At 42.7% G+C, this 20,381-nt stretch overlaps 1 protein-coding gene across 4 annotated transcripts in view; it reads left to right on the forward strand.

The window, feature by feature from the left end:
• CLOCK (clock circadian regulator) overlaps positions 1–20,381 on the forward strand; it is a 61,494-nt gene that overhangs the window by 30,478 nt on the left and 10,635 nt on the right. For 3 of the 4 annotated variants that reach the window (XM_009899276.2, XM_009899277.2, XM_054163375.1), the window contains exons 7-17: positions 2,950–3,041; positions 5,668–5,757; positions 7,229–7,349; positions 8,258–8,371; positions 11,579–11,697; positions 15,550–15,632; positions 15,883–15,989; positions 16,597–16,744; positions 17,308–17,383; positions 18,563–18,704; positions 19,094–19,194. In XM_009899276.2, coding sequence (XP_009897578.2) covers positions 2,950–3,041; positions 5,668–5,757; positions 7,229–7,349; positions 8,258–8,371; positions 11,579–11,697; positions 15,550–15,632; positions 15,883–15,989; positions 16,597–16,744; positions 17,308–17,383; positions 18,563–18,704; positions 19,094–19,194 — 1,193 coding nt within the window. Of the gene's footprint in view, positions 1–2,949; positions 3,042–5,667; positions 5,758–7,228; positions 7,350–8,257; positions 8,372–11,578; positions 11,698–15,549; positions 15,633–15,882; positions 15,990–16,596; positions 16,745–17,307; positions 17,384–18,562; positions 18,705–19,093; positions 19,195–20,381 lie in introns of those variants that run through there. The other variant, XM_054163382.1, reaches the window with a different exon arrangement.

Consider the following 20,381-nt stretch of genomic DNA (forward strand, 5'->3'; position numbering starts at 1 on the left):
GCGTTCAGCACCGATTAGCTGCTTTGTTGTCGAAAGTCCTGCTGGGTTCAGCCACTAGGTTTTGATTAACTGAGTTGCTTCTGGTTCTTCCTGGACCATTTCCATGTTGGCCAGGGTTGGTACTCTGGCAGCAGCTCCAGATGAACTATCTGAGCTGGTTGTTGGCCAGTGTTGATTCTGTTTCTCATTGGGGAAAAAATAGCACAGGAAAATGTTGGAAACGATGAAATGCTGAAGAGTCACAGAATTGTCAGGCTTGGAAGGGACCCCTGCCATGGGCAGGCTCACTGCTTCCAATTACAACTAGGAGACTGATATTCAGTATACAACACACAGAGAAATGCTGCAGATCTTGGCCCAGCTGCCAGGCTTTTTTTCAGTGCTGTTGCAGAGCAGCTTCAAATCCAGCATCTGATGGCTGGAGCTGAATGTACAAGTTCAGTGCTGTTCCCCTGTCTGGTCTCTAGCTGACGAACGTGACCTCAGGGCCATTTCTCTTGGAGTGCAGCCTTCTGCCAGAATTTTCAGGCCTTTCTGTGAAGTTACAAGTGAAGCAATTTTTCCCCCTGTTCCTTTGGCTCTGTTTTCCAGTATCACACTTCCTGTTTCAATTATGGGAAATGGAGAAGAACATCTGTGCTTTGGTACATGACTTGTGCTAATATAATCCAGAGTGCTATGGTGAAGGCATGAACCTCAGCTTTTACTCAGTAGAAATCCCTTCTGCTGGAGCCAGACTGACTTTCTTTTTAATTCTGAAGTGGGGTGATGGCATGGACCAGAGTCAGCCAATGAATCAGACTTTTTCCAGTTCAGAGTGGAGATAGTCTGTGTCCTGTGGGCTGAGTGCATTAGTTCCTTGAATTCTGCTTCTATTTTGGTGCCAGAGCTTTTAATTTCTGTGTCCTTTGACTTGCCCCTTAGCTTTCAATATGCTTGCTCTGACTGAAAACTTAGATTTTGGGGTTATACTTAGGTAATTCTGTCTCTGCAGCCCACTCTTACAGCTTAGTGATAGCATTTCAAAACAGACAGCAAAAGCCTGATCAGTTAATTGTTGGCAATTTTGGTCTGAGTTGTGGCCTTTTTACATTTCCCCCCCACCTTCTTATGGTTCTCCATTTCTTGCATGACATGGCTCTTGTTGACTGCTCTCTTAATCAAGTGTAAAGCTCTTCTGTAAAGTTTTCCCTCTTCAAACTGGGAACCAAAATTCTGAACTGTTCCAGCCCTTTGCATATTTAACTCAGCTCCAGGTTTTCTGTGCTCTTTGAGCCATCTGAACTTACAAACCTGCTCTCCACCTCTGTGCAGGCTTGTCCCTTAGAAACCTTCAACACATGCTTTGGTTCTTTTGATTCTTTTAAATCTGAATTCATAGAATCATAGAATCAATAAGGTTGGAAAAGACCTCAGAGATCCAACCTGTCACCCAACACCTCCTGACAACTAAACCATGGCTCCAAGTGCCACATCCAAGCCTTTTTTCAACACCTCCAGGGATGGTGACTCCACCACCTCCCTGGGCAGCACATTCCAGTGGCCAATCTCTCTTGCTGGGAAGAACTTTCTCCTCACCTTGATCCTAAACTTCCCCTGGTGCAGCTTGAGACTGTGTCCTCTTGTTCATGACCACTTGTTCAGGGATGTCCTTACAGTCAGTGCTTCTGTAATGCCCTTGTTACTCATCAAGCCTGCAGTGGGACATGAGCTTGCTTCTTGTTTCTCAGTTATTAGTTGATAAGCATCAGTATTTATAACCCTGAGGTCTGGTTTTGCATAGCAGCTATTGCTTCTCTCCCCTATTTATGGGAAGTTAATTTATGTATTTCTGCAGGAATCTGTTCAAAACTTGTCTCTCTGCACGTCAGTCATTCTGCAGCGCACTCTTGTCTTGCAGCTCTCAGCTATCTGTATTGAAAATCAATTTCTTTTAATGTAACCTCCTTTCCTTACAGAGAAGAGTGAGGAGAAAGGATGTAGTGAACGTTTTTAGTGCAAAGGTTAGCATGACATAATTGTCCAAAATACTTTGAGGATTCAGCATTTTAATGACCTAAACTGAGCAGGAATTTTGGCTTCCTGAATGTTTGAAAACAGCAACACTCTCAATAAATCACTCTCAATCTTCCAGTCTCAGAGGAAGGAGTATTTTCTGTTGTCAAAATCCACTACTTACCATCATTAACTTCAGCATTACCTTGAAGTCTGGCAGGATTGTAGCACAAATTGGTACAAGGAAAGAGAAGTCAAACTTCATTATGACTGAATCATAGAATCCTGAAATGGCTCAGGCTGGAAGGGAGCTCAGAGCTCATCTCCTCCAACCTCCCCACCATGCCCAGGGACACCTCTCAACTAGACTCAGCTGCTCAGGGCCTCATCCAGCCTGGCCTTCAGCACCCCCAGGCAGGAGGCAGCCACAGCCTCCCTGGGTAACCTGTGCCAGAGTCTCACCAGCCTCCTACTGAACAACTTCTTCCTCAGCTCCACTCTGACCCTGCTCTGCCTCAGCTTCAGACCATTCCCCCTTGGCCTGTCTCCAGACACCCTGATGGGAAGTCCCTCTGCAGCCTTCCTGCAGGATCCCTTCAGGTCCTGGCAGGCAGCTCTGAGGTTCCCCCCGAGTCTTCTCCTCTCCATGCTGAACACCCCCAGCTCCCTCAGCCTGTGCTCACAGCAGAGCTGCTCCAACCCTTGGATCATCTTTGTGGCCTCCTCTGGACTCATTGCACCAGCTGTATCCTTCTCCTGCTGTGGGCACCAGAGCTGGAGGCAGGATTTGAAGAGACAAGACATTTCTTTTTAAGGAAAATTTATATGCAATGAATGAGCAGTTCAAGGAGGCTGGAGACCCTTCAGCTCTCTCCTGCTGTGCAAATGTAGCTTTGTGGGGGAAAGATGGCTTTTAGCAGGGTGAATCCTTACCTTGTCTGTGTTTGGTTACAGAAATTACTGCACAATCAGATGCCAGTGAGATTCGACAGGACTGGAAACCCACATTCCTTAGTAATGAAGAGTTCACACAGTTAATGTTAGAGGTATGGTTTTGGGTGGGGTTTTTGTGTGGGACTAGACTACTTTCCTCACTTGATGAAATCCTGCACTTGGACATATTTTATTTTAATTGCAACTATATTTCCATAAATCTAAAGATTCAACATTGCTGCGCATGCAGTGCAAGGCAAAGCAGGTTTGCTTTGAAATGCAGTTTGAATTACAGAAGTGGAAATATTTAAGTAGAAAACAGAAGTTGAATAGGTAAAAATAAATAATTCTTCTTTTATTTCGTTTTGATTTTTTTGCCTTTAGTTTGGTTTTCCCCTTCAGTTTGATTTTTTCCCTTCAGTTTCATTTTTGTTCCCCCATTAGTTGATTTTTTTCCCTTTAGTTTGCTTTTTTTTCCCTTTAGTTTGTTTTTTTTTTCTCTTTAGTTTATTTTTTCCCTTTAGTTTGATTTTTTTCCCCTTTAATTTGGTTTTCCCCTTCAGTTTGATGTTTTAACTTCTAATTTGATTTTTCTTCCTCTTTAGTTTCATTTTTGTTCCCTTTAGTTTGATTTTTCCCCTTTAGTTTGATTTTTTTTCCCTTTACTTTGATTTTTTTTTCCCTTTGGTTTTATTCCCTTTAGTTTGTTTTTTCCCCTTTAGTTTGGTTTTTCCCTTCAGTTTGATGTTTTCCCTTTAGTTTGATTTTTTTCCTCTTTAGTTTGATTTTTGTTCCCTTTAGTTTGATTTTTTCCCTTTGATTTTTCCCCTTTAATTTGATTTTTCCCCTTTACTTTGATTTTTCCCCTTTACTTTGATTTTTTTTCCCTTTAGTTTGTTTTTTTCCCTTTAGTTTGTTTTTTCCCCTTTAGTTTGGTTTTTCCCTTCAGTTTGATGTTTTCCCTTTAGTTTGATTTTTTTCTTCTTTAGTTTGATTTTTGTTCCCTTTAGTTTGATTTTTTTTTTCCCTCTAATTTGATTTTTCCCCTTTAATTTGAGTTTTCTTTTCTCTCTAGTTTGGCCTTTAGTTTGGTTTTCCCCTTCAGTTTGATTTTTCCCTCTTTAGTTTGGTATTTTTTCCCTTTAGTTTGGTATTTTTTCCCTTTGGTTTGGTATTTTTCCCCTTTAGTTTGGTATTTTTCCCCTTTAGTTTGATTTTTCCCCTTTAGTTTGGTATTTTTTCCCTTTGGTTTGGTATTTTTCCCCTTTAGTTTGATTTTTTCTTTTCCCTTTAGTTTGGTTTTTCCCCTTCAGTTTCATGTTTTCCCTTTAGTTTGATTTTTTTTCCTCTTTAATTTTTTCCCTTTAGTTTGATTTTGTTTTTCCTTTAGTTTGCTTTTTTCCCTTTAGTTTGGTATTTTTTCCCTTAGCTTGATTTGGTATTTCCCTTTGGTTTGATGATTTTCCCCTTTGGTTTGGGTTGGGGTTTTTTTCCCCCTTTGGTTTGATTTTTGGAAATGGAAGTAGTGGCCCACAAATGAACATACTTTCTTTCAAAGTAAAGTGGATCTTTCAAACTTCCCAAGATGAGGAAGCTCCCAGTAGAACCAATCTTTAACATAAATTAAAACATTAATTGCAAAAAAGGCTCAACACATCCATGGGTATTAAAGTGTTCAAGTTCTTGCCTTCTGCTCTCCAAAACTGCTGTGTGAGCATTGCTGTGCTAAAGAAGATTTAGATGAGCAGTTGGATTACTACTAGAAATAAACTTACAGTGTAAGCTATCAACCCCTGGGAAATGAGGGCAGGTTGTTTGTATCTTGTGAGTGAAACAATTAGATGAACAGCAAATTACTTAAGTCAATGAACAATCAGGTTTTCTTTTCATTCCATGTCATTCAATTTCCTTTAAGGCACAGGTGTAATTTATGTATTTATTTCTTTTTAATCCTCTGATGAATTATCTTTTTATTTCCCCCCCCAGAAGTTAGTGAAGTGGTTGTTTGTGGCTCTTGTTTGCTGTTTCTCAAGTCCTCTTGCAAAATGCATGGCCACAACTAGCGACTGTGAAGCTAGATGGAAAAGATTACAAGTTAAATATTGGAAATTAATAGCAGAAATTAAATGTCAGAAACAATTTCAGAGATGTGAGCTTTCAGATTTCCTATTTCCAACCACAGCTCTGTCATGCTTTTATGTTTGGTAGCATTGAGCTAAAAGACATCCATGTTGTGTTCAGTGGCAATCAGTCGAAGATGAGGCAGGCAGAACTGCATCTCACAGTTTCCAAGGCTCAATAAGACCTTGCTCAAAGTTTCTTTTATTGAGATTGAGAATGTTGAGATCTTAAATACTGAAATTCATTCATTTCACCACATCTCTTCCTATCTCATGTAGTTTTTTTCCACCTCCCCTTTCTTCTTTAGCTCCTTTTTCTGATGTTTAAAATGATGGAATTAAAAATAAGAGGGAGGCAGAGTGGGAGATGGGCAAATAGCACCTAGCTGTGTATGGGCTTGCTTCTGAAACTACAGATGCTTTAAGAACAGATCAGTATGGGAATTATGATCATCATGTAAAAACAAGACAAAAAAAATCTAGTAGTGAAAGGTATTTTCATTTCTCATGATAAACTACTGTAAAATTGATCAGAATTATTTTCCATGTTGAAAATAGCTTAACAGATTTAATCTGCTTTGTTTCTTTTTATTTAACTGCCCATTATGTTTAATTTCAGGCTCTTGATGGTTTTTTTTTAGCAATTATGACAGATGGAAATATAATATATGTGTCTGAGAGTATAACTCCCTTACTTGAACATTTGCCAGTAAGTACCAGTTGCTTTCAGTACCATACCAGTTTGTCCGTGGCTGCTGTTGTGCTATCAGTACTGATTAATCAATAGGCCTTTTTGCAGTACAGAACAGAGAGATGCTTTGGCCTAATGCTTCTGGTTTTCCTTCAACACAACTCCTTCCTGCTGCTCTGTCTCCTATATTAAACATTTCCTTTGGAGATACAGAATGCAGTTGGCACTGTATTGGGCCAGGATTACGAAGTGCCAGACCAGCATCAATTTCTCTTCAGCATAACTGCAGCTACCTGCAGGAGCCCCTTTAGAGTTCATGCCTGTCACAGCCTCTACAGGAGTCATAAGAGTATTGCTGAAGAGCTCTAGCCCTGGAAATTCTCAAAACTACTTATTTACTCCTTTCTTGGCCAAGAACTCTTTGCAGAAATGCTGGTTCTGCTTTGTAATCCGGGTGTGTGCTTTGGGGTTTGTCAGAACCATTCATCATTAATTTTGGTGGCATTGCTCAGTGGTAACATTAACATTCTGGGTTTTAAAGTTACCTTTGCATAATGTCATTCTGAAACGAGGCAAAGCACTGCTTGGAAATCCAAACAGCAGGAGCCAGAGAGTGAGTTCTTTTGTAGAAGAGAAGGACAAGTTCTTGTTGAAGGCTGTTTGTCTTACTGTGATAAAGATGTTTTGTCAAGCTTAGAGTGGCCTAGTCAGAAAATTATTCTGCACAGCATAAGTTCCCCTAAGTTTTGCCTGAGAGCAGTTTGGGAGTTTTGAAAGCCATGCAGGTAAACTGTGATTTATTTTGCTGAAACCCCAGGAATGACCAAGCTCTCAGGGGCACGTTTTTGTTCTTTGCTTTTAGGTGGGATTTATATGTTCTAAACATAATGGTCCATGACCTACCTTTTCTGAATGCTAAATCAAATGCATTTATGCCTGTAATCAGTTGTTCAGTTTCATTGCATTCATCTCTGTGGCTCCCAGTTTTGTGAGCTTAGTTCCAGAGCTGATTATAAAATGTATTTATAAAGCCAGCTGCAGTTGAGTATAGTTATTGCTAACATCATAACCTCCAGGGCTGGGGCTGCCTTTTGTTCCAGGGTATCACTTCAGTGTATTGGTTGCCACCAACAGGTTACACTGCCCCAGGACAACAACAACGACCTGCACTTGCTAATTCAAATGCCCCTTTCCTTGGCATCCCAGCGAGGTTATCACCAGCTCTATTGTACTTCAGGGTGTACATGTATCTGCTGTGCTCATGGTAGCTATCATGAAATGGCTTGCAGCATCAAAATTGAGACCTCAAAATGAGTTGTTTTTTGCCTTCCTTGTAAAACACTTGTGTGTTTCAGAAGGTGGCTTTGAGTCAGTCATGTTCTTGTCAACCGTGGCATCGTTTTGCATTAAAATAGTAGGCTTTGTGAGGTTGCGCATCTTGCATTAGCTTCATGCTTATTCAATCTTGGTTTTGTGTCTTTTCTTTCAGTCTGATCTTGTGGATCAGAGTGTATTTAATTTTATCCCAGAGGGGGAACATTCAGAAATTTATAAAATACTGTCTTCTCATCTGCTGGAAAGTGATTCGTTGACACCAGAATACTTAAAATGTAAGTAGTTGCTGTGGGTTAGCCCTGGCAGGCAGCTCAGCCCCACACAGCTGCCTACTCATTCTCCTCACTGGGATGGGAAAGGACTCAGAAAGGTGAAAGTGAGAAAATTTGTGGATTGAGATAGAGACAGTTTAAAAACTAAGGCAAAAGCTGTGTGCACAAGGCAAGCAAAATAAGGAATTAATCTGCTGATTCCTATCGGCAGGCAGGTGTTCAGCCATTGCCAGGAGTGCAGGGCTCCATCATGTGCAATGGTTACCTGGGGAAACAAATTCCATAAGCACAAACATCTCCCCCTTCCTCCTTTCCCCAGTTTTTATTGCTGAGCATAATGTCTTATGGTGTGGGATATCCTTCAGGCTAATTGGCCTGGCTGTGGCTCCTCTCAGCTGCTTCTGCACCCCCAGCCTACTTGCTGGTGGAGTGGTGTGAGAAGCAGAAAAGGCTTTGACTCCTTTTCAGCATTGCATTGCATTTCACTCTGTGGCTTCCCCATATATTAGAAATGTTCATCTTGTTTACACAGCTTCTGCTTAGACAGTTGCAGCAGTTGGCAAGAATGAAAACATAGCAGCCTGGTGGGTTTTGGAAGTGCATGCTTGAGTGAAGTGAAGTCTGGGGCAGCTGCTTTGTTAAAGTAGCTCTGTGGGTGTGGGTTTTTTTTAGGGGGGGGGGAGGGACGGTTTCTATGTCATTAGCATTCAGGCCATTCATGCACATACTCTGAAGAGATCTCCTTCAGTTTAGTTCATGTCATGCTAGTTAAAGGCTATGGCCATTTGTAATCACGACACTTAAGAGTATCGTGATAAATACGCAGCTGAATTACACCTGCTTTCCTTTCCATGTTGGCTGTGCACTTCATCAAGCATGTAGCCCTATTAATTTGTTTATTCTTTCCTCAGCAAAAAATCAACTAGAATTCTGTTGCCATATGCTCCGAGGAACAATAGATCCAAAAGAGCAACCTACATATGAATATGTAAAGTTTATAGGAAATTTCAAGTGTTTGAATAGTGGTAAGTAATTCCAGTGATTTGTTAGAGCTGGAATACTTGGGCTGCTTCACAGCTCAGCAGGCCTGGGAACATTATGCAAAACTTAATGATGAACTAAAACCAGGGGTTTCAAAAGGACAGCCTGAAGCAGCTCTGTGGCTTGAGCCTGAAGCAGCTCTGTGGCTTGAGCCTGAAGCAGCTCTATCACTTCTACACTACCTAATTCTTTTAATGAAAAGAAGAAAACCTGCTTATCATGTCTTCCAGGTCTGTGTGTTTTGAGCACAAAATGCAGACAGTATGTTTCATGCTTTCAGTTGAAGGAAACTAGTATCTTGTAAAATTTCTTTTTTTAATGTAGAGACATTTAAGACAATGCTTTAGAATAATGCCTGGACTTAGTTAAACATAATCCATACTTAGGCAGCTGAAGAACTAACTTGAAGATCAGTGGCCCTGAGTGCCTGCAGTTCTGAGCTGGGAAGTAAAGGGTGGTTTACCCACCCTCCCCATTTCAATTCTGTACTTTCACTGACAGGAGTTAGCACTCAGATGAGTGGCTGGACTAACACTGTTTTACACAGTGACTTCCTTCTTCCTTCCATTCATTTTTGTAAGTTCTGTAGTAATATTGTTGCTCTCTCTAACCTGCCCGTGCTGTTTCCTTGAGAGGCATCTTCATTTGTTCAGCCAGGGGTGTGCAGTGTACTTGGTAGTAGACCTTCATGAAGATCACCCACAAAAATCTTATCAAAAGCAGTATCTTGTAAACAAGCCTGGTTTTGTTTATGTGATGCAGTGTATTCTTCACACAAAATAGGCAGGGATTGGTCATCCAGTCCAACCTATCACCCAGCCCTATCCAATCAACTTTTCTTGAAGATCTCCAGGGATGGTGATTCTACCACCTCCCTGGGCAGCACATCCCAATGGCAAATATCTCTCTCTGTGAAGAATTTCTTCCTAACATCCAGCCTAAACCTCCTCTGGCACAGCTTGAGACTGTGTCCTCTTGTTCTGGTGCTGGTTGCTAGAGAGAAGAGACCAACACCTTCCTGTCTACAACCACCTGTCAGGTAGTTGTAGAGAGCAATGAGGTCTCCCCCGAGCCTCCTTTTCTCCAGGCTAAACAACCCCAGCTCACTCAGCCTCTCCTCACAGGGCTGTGCTCAAGGCCTCTCCCCAGCCTTGTTTCCCTTCTCTAGACACCTTCAAGTGTCTCAATGTCCTTCCTAAACTGAGGGGCCCAGAACTGGACACAGGACTCAAGGTGTGGCCTAACCAATGCAGAGTACAGGGGCAGAATGACCTCCCTGCTCCTGCTGGCCATACTATTCCTAATGCAGGCCAGGATGCTGTTGGCCTTCTTGGCCACCTGGGCACACTGATGGCTCATGTTTAAGCAGCTGTCAATCAGCACCCCCAGGTCCCTCTCTGTTTGGCAGACTCCCCAGGGTCTGAATGTTTCTGTGGTTCTGTAAAGAAAGCATTTGCTGGAGAGTTGCTGCAGAAACTGCTTGGAGCAGTTAGCAGTGGTCACTGTCAAAATTAGTTTTAATGGACTATTTCTGGATTTGATCAGCATTTTCATTAATGTTGCAAATGACAAAAGGTGGTTTGCAGGCTTGAAATGATGCAAGGACACTTAAAAGAGGACAAAAATTCACCCCCAAATTTAGGAAAGAAATTGTTCTGGGGAATGAAACCCAGACCAACTGACTAACAACAAATTCAAGTTACTGCACTTAGGAATGATAAACTGTATGAACAGCAGGAAAAGCTAGAGCCTGCTAGATAGCAGTCCTTGGAAAAAGGAACTACTGTGGAATGTAAACTGAGCATGGCCAAGTCACCATGAGCAATCACCAGGCTGTGAAAAGAGAGTCTAAACCACGTGAAATAATCCCACTGCACTTGATAGCACCCTTGTGTCCTCATCCAGAGTGTTTGACACTCTTTGTTGTGAGTGAAGCAAATTGGACAGAGTTCAGATCAGAGCAGTGAAAGCAACCAGAAATTTACAGCTAACTTACAGGGCTAGATAAAATCTGGAGAGCAAAGAAAAGGGATAAGATAAAGAGGAAGGAAATGACATGGGTTTTTTTCTGGTGAAAGCCTAAATTGCATGAAAAAACTTCAGTAGAAGTTTGAATCCAGAGCTGAACTAAACCTAGACAGGCTTGGAAGAAGCTGAAAGCATTTTGGAGTCACAATCATTAGAACTTAGTAAAGATAAACTAAATTGATAGCCGCTGGAAATTAAAGGCAAGGTCAATCTGTTTTGAGGTTTAGTCCATTCTTTGCCTTCTTGTGATTCCATCCATCTCTGGTTCAGCAAGTGGAATTTGTTCTCAGCTCAGTGTTCTGGTTCCTTCATGTATGAAATTGTTGTGCCTTTGATGGCTCAGTTACTCTGTCTCCTTCTTGTGTTTGAATGCGATGGAAGCCTGGAACAGAAATGCTTACCCTAGAGTTCAAAAGACAAAGTTACCAAATCTGATACAGAATCACAGAATGTTAGAGATCATCTAGTCCAACCTGCCTGCCAGAGCAGGATCACCCAGGGCAGGCTGCACAGGAATGCATCCAGGCAGGTTTTGAAGGTCTCCAGAGAAGGAGACTCCACAATCTCTCTGGGCAGCCTGCTCCAGGGCTTCAACACCCTCACCATACAGAAGTGTCCCCTCATGTTAAGGTGGAACCTCCTGTGTTCCAGCTTGAACCTCTTGTTCTTTGTCCTATCACTGGGCACCACCAAAAAGAGCCTGGCACCTTTCTATCTCTTAACACCCACCCCTCAGAGATTGATAGACATTGATCAGATCCCCTCTCAGCCTTCTCCTCTCCAGACTGAACTGACCTAGGGCTCTCAGTCTTTATTCACAGCACCGATGTTCCAGTCCCCCAGCCATCCATGTAGCTCTCTGTTGGACTCTCTCCAGCAGGTCTCTGTGTCTCTTGGGTTGGGGAGCCCCAAACTGGACACAGAATTGCAGGTGTGGTGTCTGCAGGGCAGAGCAGAGCAGAGGGAGTACAAAATGAAGCAGGTGTGTTCTGCTCCCTGTCAGTAGTTCCCAAGAAGGGTTAGAATTGTTACTAGTTTCTTGAAACTGCTTTGGCAGAAAACAGCACACTGAGTGTAACTTCAGTTCTTTGAGAATGTGACTTGATGGCTGCTTTCCCTTGACTGCTGCACAACCTCTGTTCCTCTTCTCTGTCGTCCCTCAGTTCCCAGCTCAGCGCACAATGGTTTCGAAGGAACTATTCAGCGATCGCACCGGCCTGCATATGAAGACAAAGTTTGCTTTGTAGCCACAGTTAGATTAGCTACACCTCAATTTATCAAGGTATGTACAAATGAAACCACTTTTGTAGCGCTTTAGATGTACTAAGAGAACCACCTCAGAAAGAATGCACGTATTTCAGATGTCACTGATGGAAATCATAAGGAATGTCCGTATGTGAAACTGACAGGGCCTGTGTTTCCTCACACACAATGAGGTTAAGTGTTATGCAAAGCATCCAATGAAGTCTTGTGAATGCCATTTCTAAGTGGTCATTTTCAATAGTAGTATGCAAGACAAAACTAGAAGCCCATAGGAATCCAATTTAGCAAGCTGAACTTAAACCAAATGAAAGGTAACGTCGAGATTCCACTGCCCCTGCAGAGATTAATAATCTTACTTGAAACTTGGATGTGAATTTTATGTTGTTGTTGGTCTTGCTGTAGTTTGATGCTTGCTGTAGTTTGATGCTTGCTGTAGTTTGATGCAGAAGCAAACCTGGATTTGTAATTTTATCTGAAACTTAGATATGAATTTTCTGTTGGTGGTGGTCTTGCTGTAGTTCGACACAGAAGCAAACCTGGTAGGGCTTAATGGATTACCTGTCAGCCACAGAGAGTTGCATTTGAGGTAACAGAACTCTTTTGTTCCACTACTGTTGTTCAATAACTTGGCTGTTTGGAGGGCAGATTTTGCTTCACCAGCAAACTGTAGAATGCAGATAGCTTTCCAAGTTCAGAATTGGATGTGTATGAAACTTGTGATTTGCTGAGGGTAATCCTGTTCCTCACCAAAGTCCAAACAAATACAGTACAGGATAGTCTGTGATTTGGATTCAGGTTACATGTCTTACACAAATCTTTTAATCTAGGTACAGGACAGTCTGCTATGTAGCATTTGTCCTTGCAGTGCAGCTGTAGAGAAATGCCACGAAATAGCTGTGGCACACAGTTAAGCTGCTGTCTGTCATGCACAACTCTTCAAACATTTAATAGCTTGCCTGCAGTTTGAAGGCACTGGTGTCTTAAGGTGAAGGTTGGTGGTGGTAGCCTCTGAAGACATGGTTTATATACTTTGCACTTTGAAAGCATAGTAGGGAGTGGAGAAATCATGCAAACCTCAGTCCTGTCAGGCTGAATAGGAAGTGGATCTCTCCAGACAGCAAGCCAGAGAAAGTTTGTTGTTTGTTTTTCTTGAAGCCATGGAAATCTTTCATCTGACAGCTTCCTTGCTATGTGGGTCTAAACACTGTCCTTCCTGGTAGGGCTGCAGTGGGTAGAGAAGTTAAATGTGTGGGTTTTGCTCCATAAAGTACTTGAGGGGGGGACCCCAGCCTGGCAGGATTTGTAAATATTTTTGTCTTTTGAAGTCTGCCAGTTCAGGATGTACTGCAGGAAAACTTCTGGTTTTGCTACTTCTGGAACAGGACACATGGAAGCTGAGGAAAAATCATTCATGATCTTTCATGTCTCTCAGTGTCCTGAGGGGAAAAGCTTTATAGATCATACTCTGCACTAAGTTTCATTCCTCCTCCTGAGTTTCTGAACCCCTAGTGCCCAAGGAAGCTTTCACGTTGCAACCATTTTAATATCCTCCTCAAGGGTGCTCTTCATCTGGGAAATACCTTCTTGGGGAGAAGACTAACATTGGAGTGAAGACTTTTACCCTGACAGTACTTGTGTGTACTCTGTTGAGCCACTCTGTTATTATTGAGGCTAGCAGTGAGCAGACTCTACTGTAGGAGCTTTACCATCCCAGTAACTTTACTAACAGATGTGTGATGGAGCCAGTAGTGAGCTGTGGTTTTTAGTGCTGGATTGCCTGATTTAGGTACAAACTGCCTGCTCAGCTGCCACTTGTTATTTCAGATGGTGTGCAGGTCAGGATTTTTTATCTGGAATATAATTTCTTAAGGATATACATAAAGCCACAGTGTTCATGAGAATAACCTCTGCAAGTTCATGCTTTTATTTGCTACATGTGACCCCACCACTTTTGTAACCAAGTGTGCCCCAAACTTGCCTCCTTAGTGAGGAGATTTGGCTCTCCACATTCTGGAAAGCATTTGTCATGTGCTTTGGCTGGTAAATAACTGAATCCTCTCAAGATGAAGATTAAGGCATGATTAATCCAGCCAAAAGGCTTCTACCAGAATACTTGTTGTGACAAATGAAAGCCCTTTTCTTTCCTTGATGCCTTGTTGACAGCTTCAACTGGTGAACAAGATAGCTTCTGCCCAGGGGTGTTTTACAGTGGAATATCTGCAAATCATGACTAGAAATGCATTGAGTCATCAGATACTAACCTGCTGCCAGCTCCTCACTAACAATGATGTTTTAACTGCCTGTTAACTGTAAACTGCAGTTTAATTTTACTGCCTGCACTTCAGTTATGTTTTTCACTTTTGTTTTGAATTGTGCCAAAATAATTAGGTTAAAAGAAATGACAAATCAGAAGTATAGCTCAAGGGCATGCACTTGCTCTGTCATTTCTTTTACTTTGCTATGAGTGGTGCTGTGTTTAATGCTGTAATCTTAGGAAAGTTAGATGAGCTCTGGGTTTCACTTTTAAAGGTTCAGTCTTGCTAACTGGAAGTGATTTTGTTCATTACCTCCAGCATGCAACTCCCTGTTCAGTCATTGTCTTTAGTTTTTACACTGATGAAGGTGAGGGGAAAAAAAAAAAAGTCTTGCCTAGATCTGTTCACTTCTTTCTTGCACAGAAAGGAAAAATGGAAATAGCTATTTAAAGAAGTGCAAAATGTCCACTTGAACTCATGAAACTCCACTTAAACTTAGTATAACCTGAAAAGAGTGCAAAGGAAGGTGATCCCTTTGTAGGAACAACACTCAGTCTTCTACTGTGTTTTCCCACAGGCCTATTTTAGTTCAGATGGTTGCAGAGCAGCAGTGTTCCTGTCTGTCTACATCTGTCATGAGCATGAAGTCAGCTCACCAGTGGCTTCTGGGCTGTAGTCCTTAGGAAACTGTTGTTGCAAGAGATCTTGGCAACAGGGATGCTGCTGCAAGCTCCTACAAGTGTGACAAATGTGTACAGGTCTCCAAAACAAACATCTCTAGTTTTACTGTAGTTCTTGGAGGGTTGTGTTTGTATGTGTGCATGCATGTTATCATCCCACCTTTCTCCTTGTAAGGCAGTGCCAGAGGAGTTTGCAAATGAGCAAACAACTTGAGGTGCTTGGCTGTGGTAGGAGCTCAGTTAGCTCCTCTCAGTGTGAGGCACAATACTTGGTGGGGCATCTTTACCTCTCTGGAAAGGGGACAGCAGAGACTGACTGACATGCACTGCTTGCACCTCTGTCTGAGCAGAGTACATGTAAAATGATGTGGAGAATACCTTGAGGCTTTGTTGTCACAGTGGCAGTGCAGTCATTTGCTGTTCCTGAGTTCTGAGCCTGAGAGTAGTTGTGTTATTGGTACATGTCTGTGCCCTCAAGCCAAAGTGATTTAGAATACTCTCTAGTCACTGAAAGGAAGAGTCCAGATATTGTGACCATCTTGCTAATGTTGGTTTTTAGCCATTATAAGCATCCACTGTAATCAGAGTGTCTGGTGGGAGTGTTTCATCTCTTCTTTTGCTTGTTACCCCTTAAAAGCATAACTGCAGGAACTGCTGATTTCTGCTGTGCTGCTGCGTGTGTGGGTACTGAGCCTGAGTCCAATCTCACACCAGGCTTGCCCTGTTTAAATCAACCCAGTGTCAGCCTGACACAGCTGAGATTGGATTCTACCTCAGTGCCATGCCTCTAAACAAGCAAAATGGTCTAAAACAAAAATAACATGCTCTAAGTGTTGTGGAGTTCTCTGCTGACCTTAGGTAAGTCTGCATTTCGAAAGAGCTGATGCTGTAGAATAGAGCAGTTTTGAGAGAGCTTTTTATTTTTTTACTTTTTAGGAAATGTGCACTGTTGAAGAACCCAATGAAGAGTTCACATCTAGACATAGCTTAGAATGGAAGTTCCTATTCTTGGATCACAGGTGCAATTCCTTCTATGTATAGCAGCAATAGTAGCTGAATCACAGTGGTGGCTATAATATTTAGTTCACTAATCAGCATTGACTACTCATAGCTTGTGTTGGGTTTAAGTTTTTAAGGTTTTTTTTCAGAGCACATACTGTAAACAAGAAAAGATGTCTTAAGTAAATTGTTCTGTTTTGAGCTTTTTTTTGTGTCTCTGTGTGTGTGTGTGTGTGAAAAGAAACTGACATTGCTTTTTGTATCAATTAGGGCCCCTCCGATAATAGGTTATCTTCCATTTGAAGTGTTGGGAACATCAGGCTATGATTATTATCATGTGGATGATCTAGATAATCTGGCAAAATGTCATGAGCACTGTGAGTACTGCTGAATTGATAAGATGAACCCAGTTTGCTTTACAGATGTTTGGTTTAAAGCCTGTTAAGTTGTAAACTGCTGTAGTGAAGCACTAGGCTTAAGTGAGGCCTCTTTGAATCCCTTTATTTGATCCTCATCTCTGTTCCTTTGATACAGAACTAAAAACCAGGCTTAACTTTCTCTTCTGATTTAAGAGTTTACATTATCATGAATTCCAGTGCACACAACAGTGACTAATGCTTCCCCAGCACTTCCCATAGCATTTTAAAGACTCTTATGGTGCTTAACAAATGTGGAAAAGGGTTTAAACACGTCCTGGAATCAGCTTCCCCTTCACCTAGGCTTTTCTTCACAAAGCTGCATTTAGTTTGTTTGCACAGCAGTTTTTCACAGTGTTTAAAAAGAAAAAAACAACACCAAAATAAATATGAAAACCACAGTGTGAATATTTTATTCTTGCAGAAAGCTACCATTTTAAATGTTCTTAGTCACTGGCATAGTGCTGACCTGCTTGGCAGCTGTGTCAGGCTGGGCAGTAATGTTTGTCATGTCATTGGAATGTCTCCAGGCTGGAAAGACAGTAAACTTTATTCTTCACTTTTATAGTAATGCAATATGGGAAAGGGAAATCATGTTACTACAGATTCCTCACAAAGGGACAGCAGTGGATTTGGCTGCAAACTCATTACTATATCACCTATCACCAGTGGAATTCCAGGCCAGAGTTTATTGTCTGTACGCACACTGTTGTCAGGTGAGTTGTGCTTTAACGTCTGGATTAAAGAAATTCTAGTGGTGTGTTCAGACTGGAGAAGAGAAGGCTCCCTGGAGACCTTATTGTGGCCTTCCAGTATCTGCAGGGGGCTACAAAAAAGCTGGGGAGGGACTTCTGAGGGTGTCAGGGAGTGATAGGACTAGAGAGATGGAACAAAACTAGAAATGGGTAGATTCAGATTGGATGTGAGGAAGAAGTTGTTCCCCATGAGGGTGGTGAGAGACTGGCACAGGTTGCCCAGGGAGGTGGTGGCAGCCTCATGCCTGGAGGTTTTTGCAGCCAGGCTGGATGTGGCTGTGAGCAACCTGCTGTAGTGTGAGGTGTCCCTGGCCATGACAGGGGGGTTGGAACGGGCTGATCCTTGAGGTCCCTTCCAACCCTAACAATTCTGTGATGCTATGAGATCTGCTTTGGCTGCAGAGAGAAATCATGGCAGTTTAAAGTGTCTTGAGATCATTTATAAGCAAGGTAGCCCTGTGGAGTTTGCTTTTTGAGACGTGTTTTAAATCATCCCAGTGGTCATACCTGGTTTGTTCTTCTAGTTATGCAGAAGTCAGAGCAGAAAGACGACGAGAGCTTGGTATTGAGGAGTCTCTTCCAGAGATAACAGCAGATAAAGTGAGTGTCTTGCATACATTTTACTTCTTTCTTTCACGCTAAAAACATGTAAGCAAATTGGGGACTTTTTACAAGAGCTTGTAGTGGTAAGATGAGAGGGAATGGCTTTAAGTTTGAGGAGGGCAGATTTAGACTGGATATTAGAATAAAATTTTTTCCAGGGAGGGTGGTGAGAGGCTGGCACAGGTTGCCCAGGGAGGTGGTGGAAGCCTCATCCCTGGAGGTGTTCAAGGCCAGGCTGGGTGAGGCCTTGAGCAACCTGGTTTAGTGGAAGCTGTCCCGGCCAATGGCAGGGGGGTTGGAACTCTGATCTTCAAGGTCTCTTCCAACCTAAACCATTCTGGGAATCTGTGCAGCAGCAAGCAGTGATTTGTCCTGTTAGAGATAAAGTAATTATTTTTGATCTGTAAATAACATGGCTATTTAGAATGCTCGAAGAAGCCTAAGAAGGGTGTTCAACTGTATTCTGCCCTGAGCACTTAGCCTCCTTTCTCATGAGTTCCTGTGGTTATAACATGACAACACCCCCAGGTCCTCACTCAGATCTAATTCCTGCAGAGTTGTGATTGAGAAATGAATGTTCTTCCTTACTGGTAGCACCCACGAGGTGAAAAGCCAAGGCCAGCACACAAAGATGGCTGAAAAGAATCCACAAGAGGAAAGCAGGAGCTCTTCCATTTTGTCACTCCATCCCATTTCTTAGAAGCACAGAGTTGGCTTTGAAGTGATGTCCTTGGAAACCTCAGTGAGATAAGCCAGCTGGTGCAGATGCGCTGACGTCCGCTCCCTTGGCAGTGCCGAGACGTTTTCCTTTGGGACTGCAGCAAGTTTCATCTGACACTGCTCCTGCCAGTGGAATTCAGTCATCCTTTCTCAAAAGAATAAGCAATTCACTGAGTACACTGGTGTTCAGAGGGACTCGAGTTGCTAGAGAAGGTGGTCAGCTCAGCACTCAGCTTGTGTCTGCCTGGGTTTTGGTTTCTAGGCTTCCGTAGCTTGGCGTTGGTTGCTTTTCCAAGGATAAAAGCCACAAAGAGAGACTGAGCTTAGACATCTCAAACCAGGCCACTGCTGCTGCACAGGCACCTGTGGAAGGGGTTGGTTACACACAGCATGGTCTTGGATATTTGCTAACAGAAATGGACCGGTAAAATAATTGTTGTTTGTGTGTCTCTTCAGAGTCAGGACTCTGGGTCTGACAACCACATCAACACAGTGAGTCTCAAAGAAGCACTGGAAAGGTTTGATACCAGCCCCACACCTTCTGCTTCCTCCAGGAGTTCAAGAAAATCTTCACATACTGCAGTTTCAGATCATTCATGTAAGCACTCACTGTTGCAAATACAACTTTCTGCCTAGGGAAGGCTTTCTCTGCTTACTGTGAATTAAATGCATAGCTCACAGGTAATCATTATGAGATGAAAAATGTGCAAATGAAAAGCTCCTTTTGGAGGGTTCAGCTCTGCTGACCACTCAGATTTTCAGAGGTTGTGTAGTGGCTTCTGGACGTGCAATAGCTGGTTCAGTCCATCAGGTTGCATGGTTGTTGGATAATCAGGGGAAAAGAGACCAGGTCTTGAGGGGTTCTGGGGGTTTGGTGATTCATTTCTCTTTTTCCCCTGCAAAACTTGCTGTGATTTGAGTCTTGCATTGCAGAAGTGAGATTACTGTTAACATCTCTCTCTCTATTGCTACTCTGAACATTGTCAGCAACACCAACTAAAATGACAGTGGACACTAGCACTCCTCCAAGGCAAAGCTTATCTGGTCATGAAAAGACTGCACAAAGAAGATCATCTCTGAGCAGCCAGGTAAACTCTTCAGGGAGCAAATCTGTACTGATCAGTGTAACTCACCTTTGGTTTGGTTATTCTGAAAACACCTGGTTTAAACTCTGAACATTTTCACTTGGAATCAGTTTCATAGAACTGCTGGAGCATGTCTAGAGGAGAGCCACAAAGATGATCCAAGGGCTGGAGCACCTCTGCCATGAAAACAGGCTGAGGGAGCTGGGGGTGTTCAGCATGGACAAGACCCTGGGGGGACCTTGCTGCTGCCTTCCATATCTGAAGGGATCCTGCGAGAAGGCTGCAGAGGGACTTCTCATCAGGGTATCTGGAGACAGGCCAAGGGGGAATGGTTTGAAGCTGAGGCAGAGCAGGGTTAGAGTGGAGCTGAGGAAGAAGTTGTTCAGTAGGAGGGTGGTGAGACTCCGGCCCAGGCTGCCCAGGAAGGCTGTGGCTGCCTCCTGCCTGGGGGTGTTTCAGGCCAGGCTGGATGAGGCCTTGAGCAGCTGAGTGTAGTTGAGAGGTGTCCCTGGGCATAGTGGGGAGGTTGGAGGAGATGAGCTCTGAGCTCCCTTCCAACCTCAGCCATTCTAGGAGTCTATAAATATGTGACTGTCAGCAGTGTATCATCAGTGTGCTACATTTTAAAGGAACACAATAATTAAACACAGAACTTTTGGGGTGTTTTGGCATCAGGGTTTGCAAGATTCTCTACGAGTCTCCTTTCACTCCCACAGCTTCTTTCTGTGACTCTGTTCAATATCTAGATGAATATAACCAATGATACACACACAAAACAATAGGCAACAGAGTGCTCTGTGTGACCCTGCAGAGAATTCCTATAAATGAATATTTATATAGCCATGTTTTGTAGTCAATACTTCCATCCAGCTTCTGATGTCTCGAGAACATGAGGCAATGTCATGCTTGGTGCTCCAGCTGAACTAACACATTGACAACTAACAAGAGAGGATAAAAAGCTTTCTCTGTATACAGACATCTACATCATCAACAGCTCTTGTGTTCTCAATTCTCTAATATTTCAGATTAGAAATGCCAAGAAAAGTTTACTTTCAGCATATGAACTTTGGAACTGACACATATTGTAAAGAGCTACTTCATGTACAGCCTCATGAGGTTCAACAAGACCAAGGGCAAGGTCCTGGACCTGGGTTGGGGCAATCCCAGGCACTGATATAGGCTGGGCAGGG

This window comes from Dryobates pubescens, chromosome 1 (assembly GCF_014839835.1).
Source record: "Dryobates pubescens isolate bDryPub1 chromosome 1, bDryPub1.pri, whole genome shotgun sequence".
NCBI lineage: Eukaryota > Metazoa > Chordata > Aves > Piciformes > Picidae > Dryobates > Dryobates pubescens.